General features: G+C 40.8%; 2 protein-coding genes across 2 annotated transcripts; one reads left to right on the forward strand and one right to left on the reverse strand.

Annotated features, from left to right (window-relative positions):
• Positions 1-858: 858 nt before the first annotated feature.
• cdc42l (cell division cycle 42, like) lies at positions 859-5952 on the forward strand. Its single transcript, XM_083919193.1, has 6 exons — positions 859-910; positions 3452-3556; positions 3756-3828; positions 3932-4041; positions 4560-4757; positions 4937-5952. The coding sequence occupies exons 2-6, from the start codon at positions 3452-3454 to the stop codon at positions 5024-5026; spliced, it is 576 nt and encodes a 191-aa protein (XP_083775319.1). The 5' UTR covers positions 859-910; the 3' UTR covers positions 5027-5952.
• A 2138-nt stretch (positions 5953-8090) lies between these two features.
• wnt4b (wingless-type MMTV integration site family, member 4b) lies at positions 8091-11246 on the reverse strand. The gene is made up of 9 exons (XM_083919048.1): positions 11199-11246; positions 10785-11021; positions 10226-10379; positions 10004-10088; positions 9782-9913; positions 9295-9437; positions 9053-9193; positions 8794-8956; positions 8091-8695 (listed from the first exon to the last, which is right to left on the reverse strand). The coding sequence occupies exons 2-9, from the start codon at positions 10871-10873 to the stop codon at positions 8526-8528; spliced, it is 1077 nt and encodes a 358-aa protein (XP_083775174.1). The 5' UTR covers positions 10874-11021; positions 11199-11246; the 3' UTR covers positions 8091-8525.
• Positions 11247-18269: the final 7023 nt, after the last annotated feature.

The following is an 18269-nucleotide window of genomic DNA, read 5'->3' on the forward strand; positions in this document are numbered from 1 at the left end:
CTATACCTACTCTGTAAAGTGTCCTGAGATAACATAAAACATATAAAAGATGGTTACAGTTACAGAAGGTACAATGCAGTTTACTGAAAAGCAGCGGCAAACAGAAAAGTCGCAGCAGACCTGCAGTTTTCTGGAAGTTTGTTCCAGATATGTGGAGCATACAAACTGAATAGACCTTTTAAATGGTATTCAATTGATAAGCAACAGCCTTGGTCCTTGTTAACTTCCTGTCAGTTGATGTCATTCACATGCACTGCAACAGGAAATAAACTAGGGCACATATTGCTTATTCTAGACAGACAGACAGACAGACAGACAGACAGATAGATGGATAGATGGATAGATGGATAGATGGATAGATGGATGGATAGATAGATAGATAGATAGATAGATAGATAGATAGATAGATAGATAGATAGATAGATAGATAGATAGATAGATAGATAGATAGATAGATAGATAGATAGATAGATAGATAGATAGATAGATAGATAGATAGATAGACAGACAGACAGACAGACAGATAGATAGATAGATAGATAGATAGATAGATAGATAGATAGATAGATAGATAGATAGATAGATAGATAGATAGATAGATAGATAGATAGATAGATAGATAGATAGATAGATAGATAGATAGATAGATAGATAGATAGATAGATAGATAGATAGATGGATGGATGGATGGATGGATGGATGGATGGATGGATAGATAGATAGATAGATAGATAGATAGATAGATAGATAGATAGATAGATAGATAGATGTGTGCGCTTCTGTCCACCAGGAGCCGCTGTTTCTTGTCCACAGCTGTGACTGTGGCTCGTCTGTTCTGCGGCTGCGCAGAAAGTAATTCGACCCTCAAACCCGGATGTAACCAACGCCTAACCTGTCCGAAGAAAAAACGGTGAGTAGAGTTAGAAAAACAGTCTGAAATAACTATTTATGCTTAATTATATTGTGGGACGCGTGTGGGAGAGTCTCCTCAACAGTACAAAGTTACTTCTGAGAGGAAACGCTTGTTCATTGGTGTATAAATTCGCGTAGTGTTTAAGTTTTCCGAGCCACCAAGCTTAATTTACAGTTGGCTAACAGAAATCTGGTTAATGAAGTTCTTGTCAGTTAGTATCTGGTTGTGTGGTTGTTTTCTTGCGTTTGTCTTCATAGATTAAGCTATTGATAGTTTAAGAAGTAAGCTAACTGAGGCAGTAGTTTAACTTGTTTCGCATCATGAATCTGAGCTGATAAAATCACTTAAAAACTGCAGTCAGGCTCAGATTTAGCTTGTCTTTTTTGTGGTTATTACAGTTTATGCATTTCAAATGGTTGCCTCAAGTTTTCAACAGTTTTCAAGCCCTCAGATATCCAATGAGCTGCTCATTTAGCGGAAGTGTTGGCCAGTATCCGCTTCTAAATTACATTGTGCTAATAGGCCGCCGTTTTGTCCTCTTCTTTCTCTTAACATCTTTGGTATGTCGCCTATGCGGAAGTGATTCAATGATTGGTTGATTGAATAAGCCTTTACACGTATTTACATGCAGCCACAAGCACAACACGACTGATGCGAACATGTGTATTCATTTTACTTATCTCCAGAAATGGGAACACTAAAATGAGTGAGAGTACCTAAACTGTACTGGTTTAGAAGTTGTATTTGCAGTGGCAGGCTACACTTTATATTTTTTCTTTACTAAAATGCCCCAGTTCAGGGGTCTTCAACATGTTTTAGGCCAAGGACCTAAAGAGAGAGGAAGCAGGGACCCCTACTACCAATATTATATTAAATTGAGTTGCATATTGAATTGCGCCTAACATCTGGGGTGACTTAAAACACAGCTTTTTGTGGTGCATACAATACTAAGATATAACAATGATCATTATTAACATATTTCTACATTATATTTTAATGTTAAACATACATGTGGGCATGTACTTTAGGGGCTACCTTGCTATGAGCCAGTAAGCCTATCACTAAGGTTGTGTAAATATATTTATTTATTTTCCCACAAGTTTATCTTTGCTAATAATATGTTGAATTCATGTAAATGTATATATTGTTTAAAATATTTTTTGGGGGAAGTTTTTTAAGCCTTTTATTACATAGAATAGAAAGGAAATGGGGTGAGAGAGCGAGGGGGAGACATGCAGCAAAGGGCCGCAGGTCGGAGTCGCATAATTGTCAACACGCCTCCATGTGACAAACCCATTAATTAAGAACCTCATTCAAATCTGAGAGCCTTTTAATTGACAGGTTTGATTTCAATCTTTCTTATAATCTTACTCAAACACTGTAAAAACTACACTGACAGATGTTCCTCTTACTACCTCCTCATTTATATAAATGAGAGTAGGCTAAATAACAGAAAACGCCGCTCTGTATAATTCAATACAGCGCAACAGCACCACAACTATATCCTCCGAAATGACCATAATGTTGATTCAACACCTCTCTAAAACAGCTTCAATAAAAACATTATATATCTATCAAGGTAGTATTTATTGTAGGACTGTTGTATAGTTTTAGCCAGGTGTACCTAATAAACTGGAAACTGAGGGAAACCTTATGAGGTGTTATGCATGTATGTTACATCTTAATCTGAAAGATGTCAAAGCTGTCAAATCAATGCAGTGAATGGATAAAACAAAAATATAATATTTAACATGTAAGAAGCATTTTACTGTTCTGACTGGTCTAGGTGGAGCTGATTTTAAGTACTTTATATATTATATATGACACAATGTAAAAATTGATACACAGGGAGAGACTCGGTTGCCGTACAGTTACAACATCCCCGGTCCAATTGCCTGTTTAGGGGTCTTTGTTGCACGTCATAACTGTCTGTATCTGCCTTTACACTTTCCTCTGTCTGATAAAGGCAAAAAAATAAATAAAAAAATTTTGGTACACAGAGTAAAACGTGTGCATTGTAAGTAACTGGGTTAGTATTATTAGCAAAACATATTAAAGTATCAAAGTTTTATATGTTAAATGTCAATCTGATAACTTCCAGATCATTTTACGGGAGTAAATGTACTCGTCAGGCAGCAGAAAGGCCCCTCGCAGCGCTGTATATTATATTATTATTGGGTTATTATTACAGATGCATCGCTATGTAAGCAGAATTTTAATGTTGTAGCTGGTTAAATTAGAAGTAATTTTAGCTAGTGGCCAGCTAGTAATCATATATGTCAAAACTGTATTGAAGTGGGGCGGCCGGTGGCACAGTGGTCAGAGCAGTCGCCCCATGTAAAGAGGCTGAAGGTCCTCGGGGCAGCTGCAGCAGGTTCGACTCCGACCTGCGGCCCTTTGCTGCATGTCTCCCCCATCCCTCTCTCACCCCATTTCCTGTCCGTCTCATCTAATAAAAGGCTTGAAAACTGCAAAAAAAAATTATCTTTAAAAAAAAAAGTATTAAATGTGTTTCCTATTTTGTCCCTATCTCTGTAGATGCAAACTATAAAATGTGTAGTGGTGGGAGACGGTGCAGTAGGAAAGACCTGCTTATTGATCTCCTACACAACCAACAAGTTCCCCTCAGAATATGTGCCCACGGTAAGAAAAAGAGTCATGTTGAAAGGACATGTATGTCGATTCAGCCGCTCTTTTCTGTTAATATTTCTTCATGGCAGAAATACAACACAATCAGACATGCTGCATTTTCATTTTTGTCCAATTATTTGTCTTTGTGTGTGTGTGTGTGTGTGTGTGTGTGTGTGTGTGTGTGTGTGTGTGTGTGTGTGTGTGTTCAAAGGTTTTTGACAATTATGCAGTGACAGTGATGATAGGGGGAGAGCCCTATACACTCGGCCTATTTGACACAGCAGGTAACGTGAACGTTGTGGAAAATCTCTCTTTTTCTCTGTCGTTTCCGTCACTTTAAAACAAGTAGAAAAACTTCCCTGTTCGTCTTGTGATTGTCGCTCACAGGTCAGGAGGATTATGACAGGCTGCGTCCTCTCAGCTATCCACAGACAGATGTGTTCCTTGTATGTTTCTCCGTTGTCTCCCCGTCATCATTCGAAAACGTCAAAGAGAAGGTCAGTTTTTAAATCTTTTTCACTTATTGGGGAAAAACATGACCCCGACTTTTGTTGTTAAATGTATCTCAATTGCTGGAATTTATTAGACAGATGATCAGTTTACTGTCACTTGAAACAAAAAGTGTAAGTTTGAACAGCTAGAACAAGGGGAAGTTTGGCATTTGCTCAAAACAGTTTTTGATTAATGCAGTAATCATTTCAGCTCTACAGATGTGATGAAGGCAGCCTGATAATCGCATATACGATTTGTTACCGTACTGATACTGATTTCTGACATTGAGAAATATAGATTTTAGTTGTCAAATATTAGATGTTGTTTAAACACAAGCTACTGTAAAAGCTTTACATTTGTCATTCAGTGCCAGCTTTCAGTACTTGACAGTTTTTAATACTCAGAGCAGCACACACAGTTTGTTTGGTACCAAAAAGTATTGAAGTACTCAGTCCTAGGCGCGGCCAGGAAGGAAGAAAATGTGAATTTAATCTTTACAACCTTTTTTTTTTTTTTGTCCCAGTGGGTTCCTGAGATTTCCCACCACTGCCCACGCACACCCTTCCTGTTAGTGGGCACACAGGTGGATCTGCGGGAAGACAGCAACACGATCGAGAAGCTGGCGAAGAACAAACAGCGCCCCCTATATCCTGAGAGTGGAGAGAAGCTGGCTCGTGAGCTCAAGGCTGTCAAATACGTGGAGTGCTCTGCTCTGACACAGGTATGGGGCATTGTTCCATTTTCCTCACATTGTTGAACTGAAAGCAACACATATTTATATATATATATATATATATATATATATATATATATAAATATAATGATTTGTTTTTAAATCAGGCAATAACAGACAGTGTATTCATTTCCGCTCTCTTGTTTTCTGTTCTTTCCAACAACCAGCGAGGGCTTAAGAATGTGTTTGACGAGGCCATCCTGGCAGCCCTGGAGCCACCTGAGACCAAAACCAAGAGAAAGTGCGTCCTCCTATAGATGAACAACGGCAGCGAAAGACGTAATGGGTTTAAGAAATATGAGGGATGAATCAAAACATCAGAAAGATCAATGGCCATTATGAAAAAAAGGACGAAACAAAGGGGGAAGGGAGGTACATGAATGCCATTGAGACTTATTCTAAAACACGTGTACACTGATTGTGCCTTCAAAATAAACTTTGAAAGAGGGGGCAAACCCTCAGCATGTAGAAAGTGTCACCTCTCCTTTTCTGAGAGCTTTAAGCAATTGCAGTGTTCTCTCTACAAATATTCAGGTGGGGCGGGCCCCCCCTGCCTGTCACTGTTGCTCCATTTAAAAAAAAAAAAAAAAAAAAAAGAAAGATTCCTTTTATATAGTTGCCTTTGAACTCCTCTGTGTTTTACTTTTTCTGGCCTATTGGGGTTTTAAACCAAGAAATATAAATGGGGAAACACTTTTAACATTACGTTTTTTAGTGGACTTTGTTTAACACACGTGATGGGCAACTTAATGTTAGGTGGTATCTGCTTTCTTTTCTGACCCTTTTGGGTTGAATAATGAAAGCACAAGAGATTTATTGTCACTCCAAACAAAGATACTCAGAGACTTCTGGGGTCGCCAAGTGCATCGTTACCAATTTCCCTTCTTATGAATTTCTATTTTATTCTTCTTTTATGTATATTGTATTAATTCTGTGACTCTTGTTTTGGGAAATGTTTAGCTGTTATTCATTTTGAAACTTGAGATTTGTTTTATCAACATTGTTTTTTTGTTTTTTTTTAAAAATTGCTAGACTACCAACTTTGAGCGATCGATAAAATTAAGTTGTAATATTTTGAATAATATATCTTAATCTCAATAGAGATTGAGATGATAACATTTTGCTAGTAAATTTCTGGGTGTTTGTAATCACAGGATATTTTTAATAAAATGGTTTAATGATATGGAAAGTAGCTATTGTTTTGTATGTTTGAAGGAGAATAATGCATGCACAACAACTCATAGGACATAACTTCTCAAAGTTCCTACTTCTTAAAGCAAGGCCAAGGCCAATCCTTTACTATTTATAAACCTGCGTTGTTTACACCAGTTACCGCCCCTCTTCTTCTCTGCCTTCTGCTTGAAATGTTTGACAGTCAATCTGTGTTTTGAGCTTGCATTCTCCGCACACTTGCTTTACAGTGCCTATAGAAAGTTAAGATACCCTTTTGAAATAGTCACTTTTTTTGTTTTACAGTCTGAAATGAAAATACATTAAAAAAAAAGTATTTTTCCAGCGTGATTCATACTTTTTGTCTTACAACAAGTTCAAGCGATGGACGGCGATAGAGTGCAGTCCATCGCCGTCCACTGACTGAAGTCGAACAGTTCGGCAGGATAAATGGGGAAATATTTCCCAATCCAGGTGCACAAAGCTGGTAGAGACAAATCCAAACAGACTGATGTCTGTAATTAAAGCGAAAGGTGCCTCCACAAAGGATTCAATCTGCGGACTCATCACTTTTCCAACCCTGCTATATTTTTCGTTTTTTATTTTCTGAAATTTTGAAAGGAAAACTATTTCACTTGAATGTAAGGCAAAATGTGTAAATCACTCTGGAAAAATATATTTTTTATGTATTATCATTTCAGGCTGTAAAACAAAAAAAGGTGAGTATTTCAAAAGGGTATTATAACTTTCTATAGGCACTGCACCACCCTCTGCAGTCAGCAGGAAAGTGCATCACGTCACCTGCGTTACATGTGCATCCTTGTGTGTACTATTACAGCATCAAGTACAAATAAGGCTGGAATTATGGCTCTCCAAAGATGCACATTAACGGCTTAGTGGAGAGAACGGTGTTATGGGTAACCATTATGGGTTGCAGGGGCACACCTTTCAAATCTCAACAACGTGTTGTGCAGACCTGTGTGTCAGGCACGCTTACTGGTTTATCCAACTACTACAACAAAGAGGTTAAACGTAAAAAGAAAGTCCATAAACGTGCCGTGCATGTTCGCTCATGTTCCAGCCTTGAAACAGGTGCCGGCTCTTCAAAACTTTGTCTCTAGTGGTCAAAACTCCACAGGGAACCTTTACCTTCACAGATGATCTATTGTCAGGAATTTTAATTGTGACAATATCGGAAAGTGTAATTCTGGTCTTTTTCGGCACTTACATACATCAAATAAGCCACGGAGACAGTTTTTTCGTGTATAAACTTTTATCGGAGGAATCCGGTAGAGTCGCTTACAGTCAGACGTGGCTAACACTGATTAGCTCGGGGCATTACGGTGAAGGCATTAAAACAGCTTTTTTAACCACTAATATTGCTCAAAATAAAACCAAACTTCTGCAGTAGCATGATAAGAGTCCCTACACATAAAACAAAGCAAAAACAATGTAGTTAGTGAACCCAGAGTTTAAAAGTGCTTTGAAAGACTTACCTACTGGCCCCGGTACCAGCTCCTCTCATAGTAAAGTCCATTCAAGTCGATTACCAAATGCAATCCAAAAGGAAGCAGCCCACTGATGCTTCAGTTAATATGTAAGGACTCTTATCAAGCTAATGCAGAGGTTTGGAGTTATTTTGCGCAGTATTAGTGGTTAAAAAAAGCCATTTTAATGCTCCGAGCTAATCAGTGTTAGCCACGTTGGGCTGTTAGCGACTATACCATTAATAGTTCATAAATAAAAAAAAACGTCTCGTTGGCTTATTTGATACATGAAAGTGCCGAAAAAGACTATGGGAGGATTTTGCGCAGGAATTACAGTTTAAGACTCATCTGGTCAATAAAAAAACTCGAGAAACACACAGGTTTTTTTGGATGAAACTACTGTATTTATTAGATTTATTTAACAGACCTAAAAGCACTGCTTGTTCAGCAACATACAGAAGAGTTTCACATGAAGGTGAGGGGCAAAAAAGACAGACTGATGTAAGTAGAAGTTATTTTTGCTATTTAAAGTGTTGCTGAAGTGAAGCAAAGATATACAAATAAATAAACCAGAATAGAGAAGAAGACATAAATACAGTAAATGTTCAAAGACCTGCTAGTCTATGACACAATGCAAATAGTTTGCATAAAATAATAAAACAAATAGTGCTGCAATGTTTCCCTATTAGTTGTGGTTAAGTTCTGCTTTAAAAGCTTTGTCAGTTCAATGTGAGATTAACTGTTGAGTGTGTTTATGTGTATGTGTGTGCATGCTCACCTGTCCGTCTCTGAAGGTGATTTTTGTTTGCACCTTACCAAGCACCTAAGGTTAAGGCTGATGCTTTGTCATTGTTCTTTTCTTTACATGTTCTCTAACTTTGCAGCTTTTACAACAGAATCTTCAAACTTAACTCTGGACGCACTGTTTCAATTGAAAGTGGGTTAAATTAAAACCAGAAGAAGATTAGGTTATTATTATTAGTGTGAATAAGGTGTTATTGTCTATGTTGTTCTTATCCCGTCTTGTGTCCAGGAGTGTCTGTCTAGTGGTTTGTTTGGGTTTTTCTGCTCGGTCGGTTTGGTCTTCTTTGGGGCTCTCTTACACCCTGCAGGTGTGAATGGTGACTGTGTTCTTGCACTGCTGACAGCGGACTGAGCAGCACCAGGAAAACTTGCAGGAGCAGCGCTGCACCACCTCGGCCCGGCCCGCTCTGTACCCGGGCCCGCAGCACACCAGCTCGCAGCCATCCGGTGCCAGCCGCGAGGTTCCTGGGTGTGTTTTAGAAGAAAGCAGCTTCATTTTTTCTGCAGTTGTTCTGATGATATATCAGGATTATTTGGATCGTTTTCCTGTGAGACAATCTTACCGTTACATCTCCTACCAGCAGTGCCAGGGATACCGTTGTCAGGGTCGAGATGGCAGAAATCAGGGGAGGGGGCAAGGTACAAAAGGTCTCTGGCAGCTGGGGGTTTGACCTGGGGGTCACGGGGGAGCAGGGCTGTCCTGGATCCTATACGGGTCAGGCGGACCTAAGAGGAGAGGCGAGAGAGCTACGATCTTGGAACTTTCAAGGTTTCTGTTTCAATTTATGTGACTTCTACATGTGTTCACCAACATTCTTGTACCTCAGTGGCTCCGTCAAAGCGCTCCTTGAGCACCACGCCGACGCGTCTGAATGGAGGCATAACCTTCCAGCAGGTCCTCAACTCACAGGAGCCAGAGACGCCATGGCACTTACACTCCACCTGCATGTTGTGGAGGATGGCCTGAGGATGCAAGAATTAATATAAGCGGAGCAGATTGAATCTGACAGAAGACAAAGTTGGAAATTAATTGTGTTTATCATCAAAGTGGTGCGACCACCAACCTTTCTGCCAGCCTCGTTGTTATGGAGGTTCATGAGTGGTCGCCCCGCTGACAGCCCCTTGGCTCTTTCTGGTTCATCAACAAATGTTTGGGAGAAAGCCACACCATAGGACAGGTTGTCACTGCACCCCGACCACTGGAACCCTTTGGTTGGACAGAGAGACCGTATTGTGAGTTATTGCCTCCTTGAAACAACTGAGCATTTTGATTTAAAGCTGAGAAAGATGTCAATTAAATGTTGAAACCCCACTGGATCACACAGAAGCAGCTGCTACACTGCCGGTACGTGTTGCACTTATGGTCACAATCTAATCAGTACTGTCACAGCGCTGTGACAGCTGATGGGAAAACAGTTGCTGTGGCACAAGATACAGTAAGCACTCCATACTTGAAAGTTTTAACCCACAGAAAAAGTCATTTTTTTGATTCATGTGTGATTCAGCAGGGATTTACGTGTTACGTTTTCATGCAAAGGAATCCAAGCTCACCCTCGGGGCTGACCCCCCTGACCTTCCTGTCACAGCCACACCTCTCCAGCTCCCCGCGGGTGCAGGCTCGAGTCACAGCCACTGCCACAGCTGCTGAGGACAAAGCATGCACAAAGGCCGCCTCACGAGTCCCTGAAACCAAAATAGAGCACACGATGCAGAAATTTGAACATTTATCAGTGTATGGATTTATCAGCAGGCCTGTTTTCAATATAAAGATACCTTGGTTCATGACTCTGCCAAATACATTGATCCCACGTGGGGTGGTGGAACAGTTCCAGCGGCGATTCCTGAACTGGTGTTGGCACTGAGGTAAACAGTGACATGCATAACAGTGAGATAAGGGGCTGTCATGATTGAATTATGATGCATTGCATTATTAGCAGGTGTTTTGAGGCAAATAGTGATGATGCCTGCAGGTCAATGCTGAGACCATAGGTCTACCTCTTCTATAACCATCTCTGCTGCCTTGCGTACAGACTCCATGACCTCCCCTCGCGCCCTGCACACCCCCACCTGCCCTGGCGTCAGCCCCCTCAGCCGTGCACATGGGGCAGCACCAGACACGGGCCTGGAGCGAGGCAGCCTCGCCAGGGAGCTGGAACACAAAGGTGTGGAGTGGTGAAGTGACCCAGAACAGGTTTGGAAAGGAAAATTATTGGGCAAGGGGGGGCAACGAGAGAGGATGCATAATGAAGAACAGGGGAGGGAGTGAAAGAGGAAGAGCATATTAAGAAGAGAAAAGAGGGTACAAAAAGGACGAAGAGGTAACGACCGGGCAGAGTTTTAGAGAGGATGGAAACAAGGGGAAGACCAGGCAAAGAAGACAGGGAAGACACAGTGAAGGCAGAGAGAAAGAAATGAGAAAAGGTCACCAGGAGTGAGACAAAGAAAGAGAGGGGAGCGACTGAAAGAGATTTAGAGACATGTCACCATCTTTTAAAAGTTATAGCATGACAAACAAACTCCCTCTTTCTCTTCCTCCCTTGCACACTAGACTTACAGCCAGTTGGTTGCCATGGTGGGGTGGGTTGCCCATAGCAACAGGAGGAGGAGTGGTGCTGTGAGATTGACAGTGGAGACAGTTGGCATCAGACTGTCTGTCTGTCTGTCCGTCTCCTTGCGTCAGGCTGGGTCTTTGGACAGCACGCTGCCCGTCTCCACAGTCAAAGTGATCTGTCTGTCTGTTGTGTTGTTGGTTATGTTTCTGGTCCAGAGTCTGGGGATGATCCCCGCATATCTGTTGTAATGACAGGTTGACAGGTCAGAGACAAAATGCAACAAATGAATCATACTTTTCTTCCACAAAGAACCTTTGAATAAACAGTAATATATCGAATAATATTTAAGTTTTAACCTTGGTGTGATCATGCCACTGCTGCAGCGCTCCGGCTGTAAAAGTTACACTGATTCTTACCAGTTCATAGTCCTGTGATATCCAGTTATCCTCCTTTTTGATTTTGAGTTGACCAAACTGAAATTGAATCCAAATTTCAATCAATTAAGTTGTTCATCAGTTTCTTCACTTGTGCTGTCAGTGACAGCAAAAGCATGCTCACAGGAATGTTTTACAAACTGCAAGCAAAACTCATCCTTTAGACACAAAAATAAGTCCACATGTCCAACTTAACTGTACATATCAGTAGAACCTCCCCCCCTCCCCCCAAAAATCAACTTAAAATCCAAAAGTGTTTGTAAAATTCAAATTTTTACAAAAAACATTGTATCAGAAAATACTCAGTTTCATCCCCAGAAAACAAATGAGTCCATTCCTGGTTGAAAGAGCGAGAATGAGTGAGAGCAGAGAGATGGGAGTGATGGGTTATAAAGGAGGTAGAGAATGAGGGTGGGAGAGAGAGGACAGGCATGATCCTGGGTGTGGAGTGATGCAGAGGGAGGGGAGGAGGAGGCTTTGGAAGGATAATAGTTGTACAACGTAAGTACTAAGAGTTTACTTTCTATTGTGTATGTTTGGCATGAGTGAACACTGGAGATAATGCCCTTTGAATTATTATCACAAATAGATATGAGTGTGTCCGTGTTTGTTTCTTTGTCCCATTTCTTTCAAGCATGCATGTTAATGTGTGTGCTACAGTGCATTTACTGCTGGGAAACATTTTATGAGAAGACAAACTGAAGCTTTTTGTTTCCTCTCTAGAAATACTCTATTGATCCATCAGATGTCCTGCATGAAATCCTCACACCATGAGCTATGACATAGCATTTCTGTTTCCATGTATGTATGCATGCATGTGAAAAAGTGTCTTACCTAATGTTTAATTTTCCCAAACTTTGTTGCTCATTTTACGAGTCACCCCCACACCTCCCCTTCCTCTATCTCCCCAGCATTTGCCCTCTCGTTCTCCCGCTCTCCCACTCCCTATATTGTCTTAGAAGAAGGGATGACATTTAGACAAGGGGAAAAAAACACACTGCCGACAAATATTGGAACTGAGGCAAATAAATCACGAGATAGGAGGGAAAGGAGAAAGCGGATGGGTGTTACACCGGGGTTAGGAAAAAGCAGTAAAGAATAACAAAGCAGGTTTGTGACACAATTTTAGAAAAAAAAATGACCGTATGTTTGTGGGTTTATTTAATATTTCAGAGGGGAATCTGAAATACTCGTGAATTTATGCAAAGAGAAACACACAGCATAACAAATAGACTGTATTGCTTATATGTATGATTAATCTCTGCTAATAATCTGCACTAAGTTCACTTTCTTCACAGTTTATTTGGTAGTTTCCTCTCCCTTCGGCTCTTTCTGTTAAGCCAGTGATGCAACATTACCTCTCACACTCTAATAGTATATAACTGGAAAGACAGCGCTGCAACTTCACAACAGGCTTACATTATATAATTTTACCTGTATTTAAAAGAAATGTTGCAGCTCTACTTTCAATTTTTGTAAATGTGTATTTTAGCTGAAAGAGTTGTAAAAAAGTATAATTTCTCTTATGACACAACCAGAAATGTGTGATGAGGAAGAAAATGGAATAGGTACTATGTCAGTGTGTAACAGACAAACACATTGTAAATACTTAATTTTGAGCTTTTTAGGCATAATATATATATTTATATATATATTTAAAATCATTGTCAGTCCTAGTTTAAGTGTGTTAATCCAGCGTTATTGTCCGAGTGAACTAATTAACAAATATAGTGAATAAATGTAAAATTTAAAACATTTTAAATATGTGATTTAAATGTAGTGTAACCACATTAAAGGCCATGAATCCCACAGGAGTGTACCTATTTTCCTCAGGTCCTGTTCCCCGGGTCCTGTTCCCCAGGTCCTGTTCCCCAGGTCCTTTTCCCCAGGTCCTGTTCCCCATGTCCTGTTCCCCAGGTCCTGTTCCCCAGGTCCTGTTCCCCAGGTCCTTTTCCCCAGGTCCTGTTCCCCATGTCCTGTTCCCCAGGTCCTTTTCCCCAGGTCCTGTTCCCCATGTCCTGTTCCCCAGGTCCTTTTCCCCAGGTCCTGTTCCCCAGGTCCTGTTCCCCGGGTCCTATGATTCCCGCTTTGTATGTGACCGCTTTTCATAAAAAGAGTCCTATGTTCCCCCGTTTGTTATTTTTCCACAATCAGTGCCAATTCCACCTCAAATATTCCTATGTAGACTGTAACACTACCCCCTAACCCGGACCCTAACCGTAAATTCTAACCCTAAAAAAACACTGACTCAAATCAGCGAAGGCAGAGGCTTTTGCGAGTGGGGAACATTGGGATGACCCCAATCCTACCACAGTCAGAGGCATAAACTAAATATAGCAAGTTTTGCCTACTCTGCTAAATTAGGCTAGTTAGCTCTTTGCGAGCTAGCTAGTCTCCATTCTGATTTTATTTAATAACTGCCTAATTTTAGAGGTATAGCAAACACATTCATAAAGATGTTGGAGCATCAAAATATATTTTTTTTCCAATAACATAAGAAAGGAAGAGACAAGAGGGGAAAACCGGATTTAGCTTTATGGCTAACTCAGTCACTGCAGTTTGGTATGATATTTTTTGACCTTTGTTAGATTAGCACATTGTAGCTAGCCTAGGCCTACTGTGTTTTGGCTTTGTTTGTTTTATGTTGTAATAGGCTGTGGTTTTATTTTATGGGTATTTATTTAGTAAGCTTAGTAGACCATCTTCTGTAATCAGTGTTGGCTGATTAGGGTGGGAGCTCTGTAATTTGCTTAATTTAAGGATGAATAAATCAAACCTTCTTTTTAATCCCAGAGGCCAATAAAGTAAAAAAAAAAAAAAGAAAGAAAGATTGCGCCACAGCCTTATCACACCTGACGAAACTTGTTTATTGCTCTTAAGGGCTCATTTGTTGAATCAGAGATGAGTCAGTGCCCACCGGAGGAAACATTTGCAGACTCTGGTGTGGTCCCTGTTCAGGATTTGGTGGCTGTCTTACCTGAACTCTCTGACACCCAGTTCCTGAGTAAATGGTCACTGCATCCACCCCACCCCACCCCTCTCTCTCTCTCTCTCACACACACACACACACACACACACACACATACACACACACACACACACACACACACACACACACACACACACACACACACACACACACACACACACACACACACACACTTTCTTCTGTCTATATCTGCAAAGACAGGTTTCTTGTAGGCCCCCTTTCCTCCTTTTTTTGTCCTCCTCATGTCGTATTCCTCCTTTGTGTCCCCTGTTTCTCCAAGTGACGTCTTCCGCTGTCTCCCACAGCAACACCATGGTGATGAGCTGGCCACTGTCATGTCCGGCGCCTCTGTTATGCTCATCCCTTTAGCCCTCTCTCGTAAATAACTTGCCCTCTTTTTTTACCTTTATCTTTCCCCCATTTTGTGGACATTTTATCACGCTGAACCGGTCCAGAACTGATTGACTGTAGCCAGGTTGCAGAGCCTAAAGAGATGCTTGTTAAAGCTTCAGCATGACATATAGAGATGACTTGTATTCCCTCTGGTACAGTGGGAGGCAGCAGCAGACTTTGAGAGACTCTGCTATGAGATGGGGCAACTCTAAACTGACCTTACTGATGCTTACAGGGTGGATGATGGGCCTCATTCAGAGATGATGCCTCAGGGTGACTCTGGGCTTCCCACCCAAGGTCATTATGACATGGAAATTTGACCCGCCACCTTTTACGCTCTCTCATTTGCTTTGTTACTCCTCTGCACTTGAGGGCAACCTGCCTCGGCACGCTCACATTGCTCATGCATCTCTGTGAACAAAGAGCTGAACGCACTGCTGTGTATGAATGTGTGTGGAGCGTGTGCATGAATATTATGGGATGTCGGGCGGCGGTGTTGTCAGGCAGGGAAGTGGGGGTGGCAGAGTGGGCGGTGAGCTGTGTGCACATGGGGGGGAGGGGGCAGAGGGAATGGACGACCCATGAATATTATGGGATGATGGTGGTGGTGGGGGGTGGTGGAAAGATGGCAGTAGCTACATATGGGATAGAGGGAAAAGAAGGAGGTGTTGGTGACGGTGTTGCACGTGAGTACATGTGCACGCGCATACATGCGTGTGTAAGGGGCATTCAAGAGATAGGAACAGACAACGGCCAGACATAGGCCTTTGTTGCTATGCGATCTGCGTGTACCGTACAGTGGGGAATTAATGCAGAGTGGCCGTAGTAGTAAGCAGGAGGAAGCAGTGGAAGGCCTCTGGGCTCACAGTTAAACTGTTCCTGCCCTATTCTCTTACCCTTATCTACACACATGCAGAAAATAAAATGCCATAAAATGGTCTGTTTTCACGCCCCTGAACGCATTTCAGGCCTTCAGGGTGCAAAGCAAAGAGCTAGAAGTCGAAAAGTATTAGCTAATCCCTGTTTGACAGTGAGTAAATTAATACTATTGTTGCTACTGTTCTCAAATGAAACGAAAGCTCATATGCAACTTTAAAAACTAAGATATCCGTTTAAAATGTAGGAAAGCTTCTTATGCATTGTACAATTGCAGGATAGTAATCCATGGCTGTCACTCTCAGCAGTAAGTTGCATCTTATACCAAACAGCTGATGCCAGTGGGTCTGTAAGTCATTACAAAGCATCTGATGTGCAGCCAAATATTGTTCAAAGCAGAGGAACTTTATTTAAAATTCTAGTAGAGATCCTAAACATTCCTCACATGGGTCAGGCTGAATTTTGAATAAGCATTTAATAAAATTATAGATTTTATTCAGTATAAAGATCATAGAACTTCCATAAAGGTTGAAGATGGAACCAGATAATGTTGTTGTCTGAAACACTGAGGTAATTTCACTACCTAAACAGCTACTTAAGGGTTTAATTCCTGATGAACTAATTTTTTGGGAACATTTTGTCTGATATCAGCCAAACGGACATGCCCAAATCAGATTCAATTCACAGAGCTATAAAAGACCGGATGCCTCTCTCAGTATCAGTCCGTATGCAGCATGATTAGACTCATGTGTGGCCTTCAAGTGCTCTCTCTAAGCTCTCATTTGACTTCAACAATTTCAAATAAGACTCGTTGAACATTTAAGTGATTTCACTTTAAAGTACTAACAAGAACAAAGCAACCCCTGTTAATCCTGAAGCAATTATTGGCTGCAACTTTTACTTTTAATTATTTATATTTAAGAAATCATGCAGAACCAGAACCTAATGGCCAACCAGTATGTATTGCTTAGATGGGTCTGAGGTGTTCAGCAGGTATTTATAATATTCCAACAATATATAGTAAATAAATAATGTGCTTCTATGAGTTAATTTGAGTGAACATGCTCTTGCACACCTGTTGGCCTGTATTTCTCTTGAAGGACTTGACCAGGGACAGTGGTATCACAATCGATAATCTGTATTTTGAACGAATTATGAAACTCACATGTGGCCTTTAAGCCCTCTTGTGGACTTATTGCACATTCAAGTACTTTTACTTTGAAATGGTCTTATATGAACAAAATAGGGTGACCAGACGTCCCGGTTTCAGGGGACAGTCCCCGTTTTCAGTGCCCAGTCCCCGGCTACAACTGTCCCCAGAAATGTCCCGTTTTCACTGTGACTGAAAGATCCGACAAGACATCTTCCTGCAGTCGCGTTAGCGTGGTTAAAATGCTTAAAGCTAAACAATCTTTAAAATAATATTCCAATAGCGGCAGGATGAACCGAAAGTTTAAAAAGCCCTCTGTTCAAAATGGGTAGGCTACGATTTATATACAGTTTAGTTAGGCTCTAGTGAAAATGATGATGATGACCTTAAAACCAATTATTCTCTTAAACCATATACCCAAAGTTGTCGTTCAACATGAACTGTGGCATTTTGCATTTCAAACTCTTCCCCAAATCTTGTGAAAATCCTGTGGTGTAAAGAGGAGGCCTTGGTTTGGGTGGAGTCTGTGATAAACAGCTGATACCTGTTTATCACAGCTGTTTTATGGATGTTCTTGATCTCAGCTACTTTGATCAGAGGAAAAAAAGTTATTGTTAATCCATTCCTTTGCAATTTAGGAGAAATATGGTGAGAGAAACTGCTTTATGAATGGTAAGGGCCGTGTCCCCGTTTTAGTTTTTCAAAGACGAAAAAAACACGACAGGTTTTGGAGGTTTTTACGCCTCTGAACCGAAAAATGTTCCCGGATTTTATCTCAGAAATCTGGTCACCTTAGAACAAAACAAACCCAGTGGAGCCAATTGCTTTTACAGACAAAGCATACGGCTACAATGTGCTGCAGCACCAGAACAGAGTGGAGCAAAGTGCAGCTGGATCCGGCCTGTAATGGGTGTTTTGGTTAATTCATTCAACACTTCTTTTGTATCACTTAATTTAGTTGATGTGCTGTGCCTTGAATGTCACATTGTGGCATAAAAACCTTTCACAGTCATAATTTGTTTTTATGTGTCTCTGATGTGCAGCGAGTTAAATGTTATTTACTGCAACACAAGCTGAACCTGAAGGTAACATTTTGTGTGTTTTGTGAATTAATGTACTCACCTTTGACCTGCATCCTGCAGATCAAGACACTGGTATGATGTACACTAAGGTGACCAGATTTCTTAGATGAATCCATTTTCGACATTTTCGGTTCAGAGGCGTAAAAACCTCCAAAACCTGTCGTCTTTTTTTCGTCTTTGAAAAACTAAAACGGGGACACTGCCCTTACCATTCATAAAGCAGTTTCTCTCACCATATTTCTCCTAAATTGCAAAGGAATGGATTAACAATAACTTTTTTTCCTCTGATCAAAGTAGCTGAGATCAAGAACATCCATAAAACAGCTGTGATAAACAGGTATCAGCTGTTTATCACAGACTCCACCCAAACCAAGGCCTCCTCTTTACACCACAGGATTTTCATAAGATTTGGGGAAGAGTTTGAAATGGAAAATGCCACAGTTCATGTTGAACGACAACTTTGGGTATATGGTTTAAGAGAATAATTGGTTTTAAGGTCATCATCATCATCTTCACTAGAGCCTAACTAAACTGGATATAAATCGTAGCCTACCAATTTTGAA

This window comes from Echiichthys vipera (assembly GCF_963691815.1).
Source record: "Echiichthys vipera genome assembly, chromosome: 8".
In the NCBI taxonomy this organism is placed as follows: domain Eukaryota; kingdom Metazoa; phylum Chordata; class Actinopteri; order Perciformes; family Trachinidae; genus Echiichthys; species Echiichthys vipera.

What these genes read in the sequence shown, in the direction of transcription:
- cdc42l (XM_083919193.1), top strand. Translation starts at nt 3,452, where the DNA reads ATGCAAACTATAAAATGTGTAGTGGTGGGAGACGGTGCAGTAGGAAAG. An exon ending in CCTCAGAATATGTGCCCACG is followed by an intron (nt 3,557 to 3,755) that starts GTAAGAAAAAGA and finishes GTGTGTTCAAAG; the next exon opens with GTTTTTGACAATTATGCAGT. An exon ending in TCGAAAACGTCAAAGAGAAG is followed by an intron (nt 4,042 to 4,559) that starts GTCAGTTTTTAA and finishes TTTTTGTCCCAG; the next exon opens with TGGGTTCCTGAGATTTCCCA.
- wnt4b (XM_083919048.1), bottom strand. Translation starts at nt 10,873, where the DNA reads ATGCCAACTGTCTCCACTGTCAATCTCACAGCACCACTCCTCCTCCTG. An exon ending in ACCATGGCAACCAACTGGCT is followed by an intron (nt 10,380 to 10,784) that starts GTAAGTCTAGTG and finishes TTTGTGTTCCAG; the next exon opens with CTCCCTGGCGAGGCTGCCTC. An exon ending in CAGAGATGGTTATAGAAGAG is followed by an intron (nt 10,089 to 10,225) that starts GTAGACCTATGG and finishes TGTTTACCTCAG; the next exon opens with TGCCAACACCAGTTCAGGAA.